This window comes from Haliotis cracherodii, unplaced genomic scaffold, assembly GCF_022045235.1.
Source record: "Haliotis cracherodii isolate W230 unplaced genomic scaffold, xgHalCrac1.p SCAF_18, whole genome shotgun sequence".
In the NCBI taxonomy this organism is placed as follows: domain Eukaryota; kingdom Metazoa; phylum Mollusca; class Gastropoda; order Lepetellida; family Haliotidae; genus Haliotis; species Haliotis cracherodii.
Window position 1 is genome coordinate 10,378,298 of NW_027266273.1, and position 16,520 is coordinate 10,394,817.

General features: G+C 41.4%; 1 protein-coding gene across 3 annotated transcripts in view; it reads right to left on the reverse strand.

The window, feature by feature from the left end:
• Positions 1-323: 323 nt before the first annotated feature.
• LOC139465250 (uncharacterized) overlaps positions 324-16,520 on the reverse strand; it is a 68,010-nt gene continuing 51,813 nt past the window's right edge. For all 3 annotated transcript variants that reach the window (XM_071246926.1, XM_071246928.1, XM_071246927.1), the window contains exons 2-5: positions 14,345-14,702; positions 10,074-10,190; positions 8,957-9,095; positions 324-464 (exon numbers count right to left, since the gene is read on the reverse strand). In XM_071246926.1, coding sequence (XP_071103027.1) covers positions 8,962-9,095; positions 10,074-10,190; positions 14,345-14,693 — 600 coding nt within the window. In that variant the 5' untranslated portion in view covers positions 14,694-14,702 and the 3' untranslated portion in view covers positions 324-464; positions 8,957-8,961. The remainder of the gene's footprint in view (positions 465-8,956; positions 9,096-10,073; positions 10,191-14,344; positions 14,703-16,520) is intronic.

The window sequence follows — 16,520 nt, forward strand, 5'->3', positions numbered from 1 at the left end:
TCAGTCACGTGAGGTTACTAGGTGCACTTGTGACGTCATCAAATGTGGATGTGTGGATGGATACATCTTTAATATCTACTACTAACGTACATCACAATGGCTACATAATGATGTACGAAAAGTCTGTTACTATTTAAGAACAGCACGTCATGAACCCTTAGAAACCTCAGCTGCAATGCTAATGTATCATACTTCATCTGTTTGTCATCCGAACCAAATGTTCTAAGTGATACATATATTATCAGAGAACAAGTCAGATACAAGAAACGTAAGACCGTCTTGATTTATTTTATTGTTTTGAAGACGGAAAGCAAATTGCTCCACGATCAATTTATTTTCATTTCGAAGGTTTGAAAATACATATTAGTCAATTGATATATGATCTTTGACAAGTAACCATTTTGTCTTAATTGTACACTTCTTGTTGATATGGTGGAGTTCAGGATCCCCTGTTGATATGTCCTCTGAAAATCACAATAAATATTTTATATACAAACATCAGGGTGGCACTGTAGCTCACCTGGATTGAGTTGAAATAATTGGGCCATGTTAAATTCGGTGAGGATTTTGTGAGCAGTTTTAGATACACCATAGGTGGGATCATTCATACAAGGTTTCATCACCGTTTTCAGCCTTGTAGTTTCAGTGGGTATGTAACATAATAAAAAGTGTGAATTTATCGAAAAAAATAAATTGACCCCGAAAACTCTTTAATGAAATAATTATGCTTCAGACTGTTGAAAAAAGAAAGAAACTTCCCCCACCAAATATACATTGTTGCAAGGCGTTTTTCTTTAAAACAATTCACTGGTTTTGTTTGTAGCTGTAGCTGGAAACTATCTAATGTCGATACAAAATCACAGGCAAAGCACCCAATGGATGCTTTCATGTCAACTGTAGGCGTTTTGACCCATTCACTTCTATGTCTCATTTTGGACTGTGCACCTTAAATACGTTGGGGTGAGAAATCTGTTTCAATCTTGGATACGAACGCCAATCCTTCTAATTGTCAAGCCGTTGACATTTCTGATGAGCCACCGGAGGAATTAAAACTATTAGAAACCTCTTCATGGTCACGGGAATGTATTTGAGTATGATTAATTCCATTTTAGTTTGTTACATCTTAGAAGATAGACAGAACTCAGTCATTCCGCATAAGGAATACATGTGTAACACACTGATTCTCTCGTAATCATCCAGATCGATCCCGAGAGGAAATTCACCATGTTTAGCAAGACTTTTCTCAGTTCTAATTTGTATGCTGATGCCGTAAAGGCTAAATAAGAATAATGACAAAAAGTAAATAAATAAATTAATGAAGGCTATGTATGGCTGTATGAATATGGATGGAAGTTAATCATTCTCAATTAGGGTTCAGGCCAAACTACTCTTCTGTTGATAACTTGCTTGTTTTACAACCTCTTTGTTCTAAATAAACTGACGTCAAAAAAAAACGTTACCAAATGAAAATATAAATTTCAGACAAAGTATAATTTTTTTCGATGAAGTCTATCTAAAACACATTACCTAAATACAACAATAGTGTATGCAGAAAATGTTAGTCCTCCTTTACATGTTTGCGAGATAACACGCGAAAAAATGAAAAACACGTGCACCACTGACAACTGCAAATGCACGTGCGGGTAAGGGTATAAAACGATTGCAACGGCAAGTCAGACATCCGCAGTGATAAAAAAACACAAAAGAAATGCCACGACTCACAGTCGAACAACGTGAACAAGATGGGAGCCACCCACGCCCATTTTGCACGAACCTTCGTTTGCTCCCGTTGAGCCGTTACCAACTTGATGCAACGTTACAGACAGACAGAGTGGACCGCTGACAGGCCAAGAACAGGCAGACCCAGGGTGACCACGCCCAATGATGACCGGTACTTGGGTACCTTGCATCTCCGAAATCGCTTCCTGACAGTGACGTCATCGGCAACAAATGCCTTAGGTCACAGGGTTAGTCGACACACAGTGGCCAGGAGACTCAGGGCTCATGAAATCAGAGCTTTGAGACCATACAGAGGTTAGCTATTGACAGCGCAACATCATCGTCTGCGATTGAGATGAGCCCGGAGTGTACGACGTTGGAAACGACGTGACTGGCAGAGGGTTGTCTTCACTGACGAAAGTCGATTCTGTATGTTTAGGGCTGATGGAAGACAACGTGTTTACCGCCGAAGGGGTGAACGAACGGCGGCCAGTTGCGTGCAGGAGGTCGTACAATGTGGTGGAGGGAGTGTCATGGTGTGGGGAGGGATCTGTGGGCAGGAGAGGACACCGCTGGTCACCGTTGACGGAAACTTGACAGCTCAGCGTTTCATGGATAACATTCTTCGTCCAGTTGCCCTACCATTTCTCCAATAGCAGCCACATGGTGTCATTTATCAGCACGACAACGCTAGAGCCCATACAGCCAGAATTGTCACTAACTTCCTCACAGCCAACAACGTCAACGTCCTGCCGTGACCTGCACGCTCACCCGACATGTCTTGACTTGTAATGACTTGTTATTGAACGTGAGCGATTGTTTATGTACTCTGCCTATTGTCCATGATTCTGAAAGCTCGAGTTTTGTACCACACCCAACTTGGGGGGGGGGCTCTGACGTCATTCTCGGTCGCGGTATGATTGTCATTTTCAGTGTTGATTATGTTGATATATTGATCTTCTTAATACACTTAACTTCATGCATGTATGTTTTGCTGCATTTGAGCAACAGTGATTTCAAACTCTGGAAAAGTTGCTTTTGGACGTCAGTTTATTTGTGCAAAACCAGAGGTCGCTTTTATTTTGGATTTATTGACTTTAAAAAAAAACATCTGACTATGTTGATAGGAAAAAAAGTTATGTATATACTTATAAATAATTGGTGTGGTAAATGTTTGTACTTTTGCAAAATATATATGCATCTGTCAGATGTTACAAGTGGCTAAAACAGTTAAATGTGTTACAGTGTGATTGATGTAAATGGAGTCTAGATCTCATTAAAATCAGACCTTAGTTCTCGCTGCCGCTGAAAAAAGATCTGAAGACATCCCATTACGGGTCACTTCAGAACGACCTTTCATCCAACCAATCACAGCGTCGCTTACCAGATTATTAAGTGACGGAATATGATTTCTAATCATGCAACCTAAAAAACTTTAAAATTGGGTATTCCGAAAGATAGTTACGGGTTTAACAAACGAATCCTTACAATCTAGACCATCTATTAGCCATTCCAGAATGGGTCTTTTTGGGTTCAAGTTTGTAATCGAGAATTTGTCAAAATATGTTTTGAAGGGTACATGTAGTTGCCAATTTAAAATTAGCGCCGTAAGCAACGAGAAAGCTGCCTTCTGATTGGTCATTCCATTGGTCGGTCAAAGTTTGCGCAAAGTCGGTCTGACGTGACACGTAATGGGATGTCCTCAGATCTTTGTTTAGCAGTAGCGAGAACTAAGACCTGATTTTGATGAGATTGAATGGAGTCTTGAAGTAAGTCATCATAAAAACCAATGCTGTAGTTTTTAGAAATGGTGGTATCGTTGCAAAACATGAAAAATGAGTGTAGTCACATACTATAAATGTATATGTCTTATGATTTCCTCTAGATTGTCATGGTCTATGGCATGGTAAGTTTGCCTAAAACAAGGCAGTCCTTGGTGAAACAGGACGTAGTGATCTCTTTGTAGCCAGCCAATAAAGGTTAGTTAAGTATTGGCTTAAGTTACTGCTATATAACCATATCAGTGTTACAAAATGGTTTCAGATGTAAGAAATCTATTATGTATAAGGCTTTTCATATGCATGAATTTCCCAAGAGACCCGCAGTTATTTCTATATTTATTTAAGCAGAGACTAAAGGATAACACTGCTAAACTTCCTGATATGATCCATGATGAGAAGTGTGTAACTTAATTTAACATCCAACCATGTACATCACGTACCAAATTATGCCTATGTATTATGTATTGAATAATCTGTCTAACGCCGCACTCAGCAATATTCCAACTGTATGACGGCGGTCTGTAATAATCGAGTCTGGTCCAGACGGTCTCCTCCCATTAATAAGACAGCCCAGTTGTGAGACACCTTAAAACAACAATGTCAAACCTGGTTGCACATGTTGTGTACAGTGAAATTTCTAACAAAATTTCCAACTGTTGTACATTTGCCAAGGTCTTAACGGTACTTCGCCAGTGAGTACCAGTTTGTCTTACTTTGTTCTTGTAGTGGAGATATCGCTGAAAGAGGACCTGGAGAGTACCTCTTTGACTGGTAATGAACTCAACCTGCTGCAAACCTGCCATGATTGTGCATGAAATGTTCACTTACTTACGTACTTTGGAGATTTAACATGCGCTTTCCGACTGATGCGTTTTTCGCACACGGGCCCGACCAGGCCATTTAATGTGTTTCCGATAGGGGCGAAAGTGGTGTGTGCAACCCAAGAAGGGGGTTTAGGGGTTGCTTATATAGAATTTGGGAAATTTGAGATTTGGAAAAGATGCCGATGGGGTTGGGGAGAAGAACTAAGGGAGCTGGGTATGGTGGATGTTTGTTTGTTTATGTAATTTTGATTGGGTAGTTTATAGTGTTTTTAGATGCGTTTTATTAGTTTTGAATACGCCTAAGGCCTTGAAGTTTTCTAGGTTTATTGTGTGGGTTTAGTATTGCTTCTAGAGTGAGAGCCTTGTTTAGATTGAGGGTGGTTTGTAATGTGGTTCGATGTGTTAGGTAATGTGTGCAGTGGATGAGTGCGTGTTCCGGGGTTTCTAGTTGTTTGCAGTGTGGGCAGTTACCTGTAGTGTGTTTTTTTATTTTTTATAGGTGGTTATTTAGGTTGGTGTGTGCTGTTTGGAGTTAAGTGATTACTCTGTCGATTTTTTTGATGGATAGAGAATTTTTGGTTTGGTTAGTGGTTTGCTGAGTACTTTTTTGATTTGGCTATTTGAGTTTAGATATAGGTTATGCCATTTTTTGATGATTTTTTGCTTGCTTACGCTTTTAATTTCTGATTTTGAGATGGATAAGTTTAAGCTTATTTCTGGGATTTTGAGGGATAGTTTGGCTGCCTTATTGGCGTTTTCATTACCGTATATTCCTACATGGGCGGGTATCCACAAGAAGGTTATTTGTTTGCCTGCCTTAGTTAGGTCGTTGGAGCTTTTAAGTATTTGATTTATTAATTTAGGTCGGTTTTTGGTATTTTTGTTTTGGAGTCGGGAGTCGGTAGGTATTAGGATTTTTTTGTGTTTTTTGGATTCTTGATTATGGAGGGCTGAGGCCATGCCCATTAGTTCTGCCGTGAATATTGATTGGTTGTTTGGGAGTCGGAAGGATTGTGTGGTTTTAGTTGGTTGTGTGGTATGGACTCCGAAACCTGTGTGTTTGGAGGTCGGATCTGAAGATCCGTCCGTGTAAATGTGACACCAATTTGGCCAATTTTCGTGTATGTATGCTAGTGTGGTGGTTTCAGCTATGTTTGGGTCGGTTTGTTTATTTATTTGGCTAGCTAGTGTTGTGTCTATTTTGGGTATTTTAAGTTTAGGGGTGAAGATATTTGATTGTTTGCAGTTTTGTTTAAGATTTTTTATTTGGTGTTCATTTAGGGAGTTTGTTATTCTCTGGGATATTGTGGTAAGTAAGGGGTGTTTACGAGCTAGAGCTTGGTTTTTGGGGGTGATATTTTGGTTTATTAAGTTTTGGATGAGAGGATTTGATTGGGACGCGGCCCAGAAATTTAAGCTTAGGTGTTCCCTGCGTAGACTTAGTGGCATTTCTCCTGTTAAGGCCTGAAGTGAAGTGTAGGAGGTGCCATGTTGGGTGCGTGTAATTACCTTGAAAGCCTGATATTGTATTGAGTCAAGTTTTTTAGATAGAGAGTTGTTTAGGTTGTTGTATATGGCGCAGTCGTAGTCTAGTTTTGATCTAATTAGTGATATGTAGAGAGAGAGGATGGTATCTTTGGAGGCTCCCCAGTTAGAGCCAGTTAGGCATCTTAGGGTGTTTAGGTCTTTACTGCATTTAGTTGTTAGGTTTTGGATGTGAGCATCCCAGGTGAGATGTTCATCGAAAATAAGTCCTAAGAATTTGGTTTGTTTTTGAAATTTGATTGTTTGGTTGTTTAGCTGGCGGGTGTCATGTTTTTATATTTGAATACCATTCCTGTTGTTTTTCCTGAGTTAAGGGAGAAGCCCCATTTGTCAGCCCATTGTTGAATTTTATTAAGAGATTTTTGGAGTAAATTTTGGGCCATTTTAATGCTTTTAGTGCGGACCCAGAGGGCTCCATTATCCTCGAATTTTGATGTGTTTACTTTAGGGGATAGGCTCTCGAATAGATCGTTTATCATTATATTGAAGAGGGTGGGGCTGAGGATACTGCCCTGGGGAGTGCCATTTTCTAGGGGACATTGGTCCGATTGAAATGTTCACAGACTAGGGGGTATTTCTATGTGTAATAAGTAAATTTTAACAAAACATGCATCACAACATTTTGAGTAAGCTCCTACTAGCTCCTAACTCATTTATTTCCTGAGAATATTCAAACAGAATTACTGGCCTACTCTTATTAATTAATGCGCTAATCATGGGCTGTGACCATTGTTAAGTGGGTAGACTGGCTGTGTTTGTTTTATTAATCCCACCTACTCCACTGTCTTACAATGGGTGTCTCACTAATGGGATGTCTTACTAATGGGATGCAACCGTCCAGACAATCCAGTGATTTACATCTGTCGTATCAATCCACCCAATTTTGATCGATGACATGCATCAACCAAATCAGCGAGCATGACCGGTCGCCTCTCACGACATGCATAGTCAGTCGCCTTTTACGGTAAGCATATGTTGCTGAAAACCTATTCTACCCTGGATCTTCACGTGTCTTCTACATTTTAATAACCTACATTTTAATACATCATGTACTCCATCATAGTAATTTGAACTATATTGTTCTTTATATATACTCTTAAAAAAAGAAACTTGACACAGACTTTCAAAATGTAATATAATGCGATTGTTTCAAAATAGGACACAGAAACCATAATTGAAACACTGTTTGAAGATCAATGTACACAATGTTCAAAACATTAATCGTGTCACCTAGACAGACACACGTACATGATACAGTTAATGTCACAGGGGTACAGTAACTGTCAGTATCGGTTGTGCCCACCACGTGCATCAATCACCGCTTTACACCGACGATCCATAGATGCAATCAAGTTGTCAATAACCCGCTGTTGGATGTGCTGTCATTCATGCTGAAGTGCATCAAGAAGCGCCGGAAGTGTTTGGGGCGGTGGATTCCTTCTGCGAAGGCGTCGATCCAACTCGTCCCACAGATGCTCAATCAGGGACAAATCTGGTGACCGGGCTGGCCAAGGTAATGTCTGGATGTTGTTGTGGTGTAAGAAGTCCTGACAAACACGTGCAATATGCGGTCGCGCCTTGTCCTGCTGGAACTGTCCGCCATGAACGTTGACGTGAGGAAGAACGTAAGGCTGTAGGATCAAGCCTCTGTAACGCACACCTGTCAATGCACCTGCCACATGCACGAGAGGCGTCCTACCACCGTGATGAATTCCGGCCCATACCATGACACCCCCGCCGCCAAATGGGACAACCTGCTGCACACTGACGTCTGTAGACACGTGCGCGCCCATCAGCACGTGTGAGTAGGAAACGGGACTCGTCAGTAAACAGTACATTTCTCCAACTTGCACGTGCCCATCTAACCCTCTGTTGGCACCAATACATGACGTCGAACAGGTTTCGTGCAAAAAGTCCAGCCTCCCTCAGTCTGTTGCGTACCGTTTGATCTGATATTCCGTGTACCCCAGGGATATGTGTGGTTGTAGAGGTGGCTGTGGTAGTGCGGTCTCGGAGGTGTCGCAGCCGGATGTATCGATCTTGTACTTGGGTTGTCACCCTTGGTCTTCCTGACCTTGGTCTGTCGTCAACTCTGTTGGTGTTGTTGTATCGGGTCCACAGTGGGGAGATTGTCTGTCTGGATACGCCAAAGTGCCTGGCCACTTCTTGCAGAGTTGCTCCAGCTTGTAATCTCCCAGTGGCGTTGTTCCGTTGAGCTGCATTCAGTCTTGGCATTATGTCACCGCCTCTACTACCGTTATAAGGACTGTATGAACAGCCGTTGATGTGGATTTTTCTACCCATTCAGCAGGGGGCCTGCATGCCTAAATGCAGGATCCTGTGCTGTACGATTTTTACAGGCGGTTGCGTTTGGATGAAGCTGTAAAATTGATCCCCAAACGCTACGTTTATGTGCTTTGCATGTGTTTTCGCGAATTATAGACACATCATCTTTCTGTTCGACTTATTTGGTTCTCATTTAGTGTTATTATTTTAGATATTTGGCAAAAAGTGGTTTTACATCTATGTCAAGTTTCTTTTTTGGAAGAGTATATTATATCTTGTTCAAATATTTACTCTAATTGTTATTATAACAAACATTCTTATAACGAACTGACCGATATAACAAACATATCTATCTATCTATCTATCTATCTATCTATCTATCTATATATATATGCTTATAATGAACTACGGTTATTACGAACTACATGTATACGTTCTTTTGAATTCGTTATAACCGTAGTTTACTGTATTTGAATTCAAAGTTGTTACCAGACTCGCTCTCATTCATGTGTAGTGTTCGGTTAATTCATTGTCGAAATGCGAGTTGAAAGTTGAGATGCTGCTATCAACAAAACCCAAAAATAAAATAATGTCCCGTACTCTTTAACTGGATTTGCTTTCCAATTCGTTGCTTGACAGGACATGTCAGCAGTGCCAATAGTATGAACATGAGACTGATCCAGACCCACATTGTCTATCGTCTTTGTCGAATCACAAAAACAGTGAAGTAAGTCTGATATACGAAGCGAAATTTGTTAAATGGATCTTACAATAAACCTTTACGTGAAGTGTATTCCATACCTTTATTAACCTGTACAGCAGGTGTATTGACCATCTAACGCGGAATCCTCGAGCATGGTACACGTTTCGGGCAGCGTTGAAGCACCGCATTCTGAGGCCACTATGTCGTTGCGGACACACCGTTGTGAGCAAGGGGTCACTGAGAATGAAGACAGTACAAACAATTTTACAACTCTCAGTTTTAACTAAATTAATCTTTCAATCTCCTGACAGTAATATCATTTTATTTGTTTGTTGTTTAACGCCGCACTCAGCAATATTCCAGTTATATGACGGCGGTCTGTAAATAATCGAGTCTGGACCAGACAATCCAGTGATTGACATCATGCGCATCGATCCACGCAATTGGGATACGATGACATGCATCAACCAAGACATCGAGCCTGACCATCCGATCCCGTTAGTCGCCTCTAACGACAAACATGGTCGCCTTTCACGGCTAGCATTGATTGCTGAAGATCTATTCTACCCCGGATCGCGACTTAATATCAAGTTACCTATCAAAGGAAGCACGTTCTATTGTTAAATACATTTACCAATCTACACAGCAGATTATTTTTGTCTATCAAAGGAAGCACGTTCTATTGTTAAATACATTTACCAATCTACACAGCAGATTATTTTTGTCTAAAAAAACAACCTTCATTGCATTAGACCAAATACACCGAGTTTTATATACTTTAGCAACAACACTCCAGCACTCTAGCACGACACGTGCACTCTATGTGATCCCATATTAAGTGACGCCCGGACCAAAACAGATGGTTTAGGGTACTTGTTACCCTGCCTGGCGTTCGGCATTCAGGGTCTAAAACAAGTACTGGTCGGCTAGGAGTCAGTATACTGAAGCAGAGTGGGGTATTCATGCTAAACTGCGGCATGGTATCTCAGTGGGTAAGCACAAGCAACCATTCACAATCACGTGCGTGCACGTCGCTATGTAAGTGCAATAATTTTGGACGCGACCCCATTTCACCTCACCTCACATATAATGTGAAGTATCGATGACCGGGCAAACACGAGCACGTCCACGTTTCAGAGAATATCTACGCTCAAACACGAGCTCTCAATGCACAGAATAGGTAGCGCCAAAAAAGATTTGAAAATAGTCGCATACTGAACGTTTTGGAGGCGACGTCTGGTCCCTGAATTGAAGGCATGGTTGTTGTAGTCTTAGTAAGCACCGTGGTTGTAGTTGCCGTGGGCGTAGTTACCATGGGCGCAGCAGCCTCCGCTGAAGGAAAACAACCTTTAACGTTACTTGGTTGTACATTTAGGCATTTACAAATACATAATTGTGTAGAAATTATAAAGTATACATAACCTTGCCATTCGTCACCACTCGCCCCTTTCCGTAACCTGCAAGAAGACTCGCCCCCCTCTCGATGAATGTTATGTGCGAAAATACGACAAATCAGAATGCGAGTTCTTTGTCAAATAATCCCTCAGAAATAATTTTTGATTTTACATATGTCTTGCATCTATAAATATACCCAAGACACAGTTATATGTGTTCAATCATACTGTATAATTCCGCACGTCCCGATGTGCTTTAAATTGCATCTGAAATATATATAATATATAGGGAAATATATGTGAACCATTACGCAACGAGTTGATTTTAGGTATGCCCGTTTGCGCTAAGACGGAACCTAGTCGCAAAAAAAAGGCCATGAGAGGGGCACGAGTCGCTATTCGGCTTGTCCCGGAATAACACGAGTTGGTCACGATTGATAACTTTGTGTACGAGTTTGTAAGATATGGCTGAAGATGGGAAGATGTTTGCCTGATCCTGTTACTGGTCTTGAGCCTAGCACTTCCGAAAGTACTAATAACATTGAAAAAGAAATTCAATGCATAAGAGTGAGTGAGTATGGTTTTACGCCACTTTTAGCAATATTCCAGCAATATCACCGCGGGGGACACCACAAATGGGCTTCACACATTGTACCCATGTCGGGAATCGAACCCGGGTCTTCGGCGTGACGAGCGAACGCTTTAACCACTAGGCTACACTAGGCATGTTATCGGATTGTTTGGTCCAGACTCGATTATTTACAGACCGCCGTCATATAGCTGGAATATTGCTGAGTGCGGCGTAAAACAACAAACCAGTCAACCACCCAACCTCACTTGTTCACGGATTTATCTGGCCGTACAGATGTAGTGTGTCATGATGTAGATGTAGGTGACGATGTGCCTGTGAAACAACACCCCTACCGGATGAATCCAATCAAGCTTTAAACTCTGTAGAAGGAAATTCAATACATGCTGGACAAAGATAGACAATCTTCTGGGTGTCAAAGCCTATGCTGACGATAGTATGAACAATTCCATGGGGTGGGACGAACACCTGAAGAGGATCCGTGCTTTCTTCGAGAGACTCACTGCAGACAAGGTGACAATAAGTTTAGTGAAAAGTGAATGTCCATAGGCAAAGGTCAGCTACAGCCCGTGCAATCAAAGGTAGAAGCTATTTCAAAATTCCAAGTTCCACAAAAAACAAACAGGAGATTTCTGGGAATGGCTGGTTACTACCATAAATTTTGTCTCACATGTGGCAGCCCCTCTCACTAACTTGCTGGGCAAAAACGTGAAATTTGTTTGGGACGCATGGAGCGTCATGAGCGTTCATTTGGCGACATAAAATGGATTGTGCATTTGTGTTGATGCAGATTATGAATCCGCGTTTTTCGTTCAGGTTTGCCATCTAAATAATTTTGACGATGTCTTTTGACATGAATAAGTAATTGATTATTTTCTTGGGTAAAATTCATTTTGCAATGCCTGTCACAATATCAATACAATTCAATGACCACATACTTAAAGCATTTATAGTCTTCGCCTTATCCTACATTACTCATATATGGTATATGATATTCAATTAATATCACATATTCTTAATAAAATTAAACTCTCAGACTAATCTGGACAACTGAGTGAGTGAGTATGGTTTTAAGCCTGTTTTAGTAATATTCCAGCAATATCAGGCGGGGGACACCAGAAACGGGCTTCACACATTGTCTGGACAACTGAAAGAAATGGAACACAGCATACTGTATATTTCCATGTGCCATTAAAAACGTATCCTGTATTAATTTTCCAACCAGACACAGTTGTGTTTGTTTGACATACTCATATCACGACATAGAGAACATTTGTTTGTTTCTTGTTTAACGCTGCACTCAGCAATATTCCAGCTATATGACGGCGGTCTGTTAATAATCAAGTCTGGACCAGTCAATCCAGTGATCGACATCATGCGCATCGATCCACGCAATCGGGACACGATGACATGCACCAACCAAGTCAGCGAGCCTGACCACTCGATCCCGTTAGTCGCCTCTTACGACAAGCATAGATGCCTTTTATAGCAAACCTGGGTTGCTTGGTAATACAGGTGGGGCAGGATACACTCGCCTTTTCACGTCTGTTTATGTCGCTTTTATTAACCCACTGTTGCAGAAGTAATGGTTTTGATGTACGTCCACATCGAGACATTCGCAAGAATACACGACAAACGTCAAGGGCAATAGAAGGCAATAGAAAGGAATGCTCTTTATCACGACTCGAAAATTCCATGCAAATCTAAAATAACAAACACTGGTATTTTGCAATATATAATTATTTCTTGTCTGTATTTGTGAACCTGATGCGTATTTCGCACACGGGCCCGGCCAGGCCATTTAATGTGTTTCCGAAAGGGGCGAGGGTGGTCTGTGCAACCCAAGAGGGGGCTTTAGGGGTTGCTTATATAGAATTTGGGAATTTTGAGATTTGGAATAGATGCCGATGGGGTTGGGGTGGAGAACTAAGGGAGCTGGGTATGGTGGATGATTGTTTGTTTATGTGATTTTGATTTGGTAGGTTATTGTGTTTTTAGATGCGTTTTATTAGTTCCGTTTTGATTAAGAATACGCCTAAGGCCTTGAAGTTTTCTAGTTTATTTTGTGGGTTTAGTATTGCTTCTAGAGTGAGGGCCTTGTTTAGATTGAGGGTGGTTTGTAATGCGGTTCGATGTGTTAGGTAGTGTGTGCAGTGGATGAGTGCGTGTTCTGGGGTTTCTGGTTGTTTGCAGTGTGGGCAGTTACCTGTAGTGTGTTTTTTAATTTTTTTTAGGTGGTTATTTAGGTTGGTGTGTCCTGTTTGGAGTTTAGTGATTACTCTGTCGATTTTTTAGAAATCCCTGACACCGACCTAATATAGAGTTTATCAAGTGACTTGTCAACTGGAACGCAGGAACAACAGGAAATCCCTGACACCGACCTAATATAGAGTTTATCAAGTGACTTCTCAACTGGAACGCAGGAACAACAGGAAATGCCTGACACCGACCTAATACATTGTATAGAGTTTATCAAGTGACTTGTCAACTGGAACGCAGGAACAACAGGAAATCCCTGACACCGACCTAATATAGAGTTTATCAAGTGACTTGTCAACTGGAACGCAGGAACAACAGGAAATCCCTGACACCGACCTAATATAGAGTTTATCAAGTGACTTGTCAACTGGAACGCAGCTCCTTCTTCCGGCCAAACATTCATTTATCGAAGTACGAATTTTGTGCATTCACCGGATTATATGCACAGGTTTTCAGATTCCCACTGCCAATTAGAATTGCTTAAATTTGTGAAACTAATTCATTTTGCAATTATTCACTGTTAAAATGATAAAAATTATATGATACTATAACTAATTCCAGCTTTATGGAGGCGGTCTGTAAATAATCGAGTCTGGACCAGACAATCCAGTGATTAATATCATAAGCATCGATCCACTCAATTTGGATCGATGACATGCATCAACCAAGACAGCGTGCCTGACCACCCGATCCCGTTAGTCGCCTCTAACGACAAGCATAGTCGCCTTTTACGGCAAGCATGAAGACCTATTGTACCCCGGATGTTCACGGGTTGCATACCCATACGACACGTCCTTGATGCCAAACCGCGGTAAAATTCAACATGGCAGTCCGCGTTGTTTATTTTTCTCTCGGTATTTCCTGAGCATAAATGGATCGTAACTGTCATAGTGTTGCATGAGATGCATTCCAGTGTCGTATATAACAAAACGAGCAAACACTGGCGTACGTACATTGGTCTAATATTCCACAATACACAGCATTATCCAGCATGGACCCGTCATCAGGCGAACCAGAACTACAACATTGCCTTTTACGTCAAGCATGGGTTGCTTAAGACCTATTTTACCCGGATCTTCACGGGTCCATAAAGACTGGATGTTACTCTTACATTTATCGAAGTATGAAATCACATTTTCACCGGAGTATATGCTCAAGTTTTCAGATTTTCTCATGTATAAGGTATCTAAATAAACCAAATATATAAAATATGTTGTTTTTTTAAATAAATAAATAATACTTACTTCTTACAAAGCAGGAAGCAGCCAACTGAGCAATGGGACACACGATCAGATGTACCCTGGTGTTGGGCGCAGAACAAGACTGGCTTAAGAAGGTCCTGATGGTCGAACATGGGAAATCTGAAAGAGCCAGGCTGCAATCACTCGGGCTGTTACGTACTCGGCACAGCTCTTTCACTTTCAAGGAAAAGCCGTCTTTCCTCACAGCACACCAGTAACAGGACGTACACTGGCCCTGTTCCTTGACTGCAGCGCAGATGCTGGTGATGTCGGCGTTGGTAAGAGTTTGCGAGGAAGACAGGGTAATGGCACACGTAACCAAGAGTGCACTAATCATCATCTTCATCGTCATATCGGTTCGCTAGATATAAATATACGTACATATCATTAATAAATATATTTTGAAGGCATCTTAGAAACATGCATTAAAGATCAATTATAAGAATATTTAATGTTTGTTTGTTTCTTGTTTAACGCTGCACTCAGCAATATTACAGCTATATGACGGCGGTCTGTAAATAATCGAGTCTGGACCAGACAATCTCGTGACTGACATTATGAGCATCATCCACACAATTGGGATATGATGACATGCATCCACCAAGACAGCGAGCCTGAAGACCCGACCACCCAACAAGCATAGTCGCCTTTTACGGCAAGCATGGATTGCTGAAGACCTATTCTACCCCGGATCTTCACGGGTCGAATATTGTTCGGTGGTCTTAAATGTGAGTAATTGAGTACGGGTTGCACAGTTGTCTAAGGTGGCGCAATTCGCTATCCAGAGACCTATGATTTTGGGTTCCATTTTCTGTTCGTACAGATTATTTCTTGGTTTGCCTGGGCTTCATAAGTGTAAACATCTTAAAGAAATACATGAATGGTAGTGAGGATATCGTCACTCATTACTCCGCAAGTCTACAAACAATATTCTGTTTCGTAGCTCAGCATAGTGTTGTTTTGAAGACTTAATAAGCTGAATTAAGCGGACACCCCATAATATATCCAAAACAAGGTTCCAACGGCGGTAATCCAGTCGCAATCATTCATCCACCCAAGTAGCACACAAAAGTGAGTGATTGTGTGAGTTGAGTTTAACGCCGCTATTAACATTACTCCAGTTATATCACGGCGTGTCAGCTTAATGATGGAGGAACGCCTGAAGTGATGCAGGTCTCAGACGTTTACCACTTCGGTGAAACCCACGAGCACGGGTATGGTGCTGATAAACCTAGAAACATAATCGGGGCGAACCGGAATTCGAACCCACAATCATAGGTTTCTGGCATGCCCAAGGGACGCAACTCTGCCCTACGAATCGCGACGCCTTAGACGCCACCCGTGCCTCCAGCACACAAAAGACAAAAGGGGAAATGAAACGTATACTTAATAACTGGAGATGCATTATTGCACCAATGTGAGTGGTTTTACGCCGCTTTTAGCAATATTCCGGCGATATCACGGCGGGGGACACCAGAAATGGGCTTCACACGTTGTACCCATGTCGGAAATTGAACCCGGGTCTTCAGCGTGACGAGCGAACGCTTTAACCACTACGCTACCCGACCGCCCCTGCACCAATGTATTGCAATTAACAGAAACGTGAGGTGGGTATTATCCCAGCTTTGAACGGTTTTTCATGGCGTGTATGTGTAATGTGGGGGAAAATATCAAATTGACATAGACGTTTATCACACATATACCCCAATGAGCGCGGATAATGTGTTGACAAACCACGAATTATTACCAAGATGAATCTGGTATTCGAACCAACGATAATCTTGTTCTCTCATACGACTAATGGACGCAACACTACACAGCAAACTCCGAAACATTAAACAAGTAGTCCGTTTATGTCCTGGAATATTGGAACTTGATCTAGACAGTGGCTTCATAACAATGTAGGTTAACGTACCATAGGGCTTGTGCACATAGAGCATGCATAGCACGTCTGGTCGAATACCTGATGTGAATGTTATCGCTAGCTAGGTATCTCTCCTGTGACATTCATACCAAATTCCCAAATTTAGCCAGAAAATATACAGGTGTAGAGAAGATCGTTGAGTATTGCGTTATATTGAGGAATAGGTTAGGTGTAATGGGGTTTAACGTCGCGTCCAAGATTATTGCACTTATATAGCGACGTGCATGCACGTGTATGTGTGTGTGTGGCTGCTTG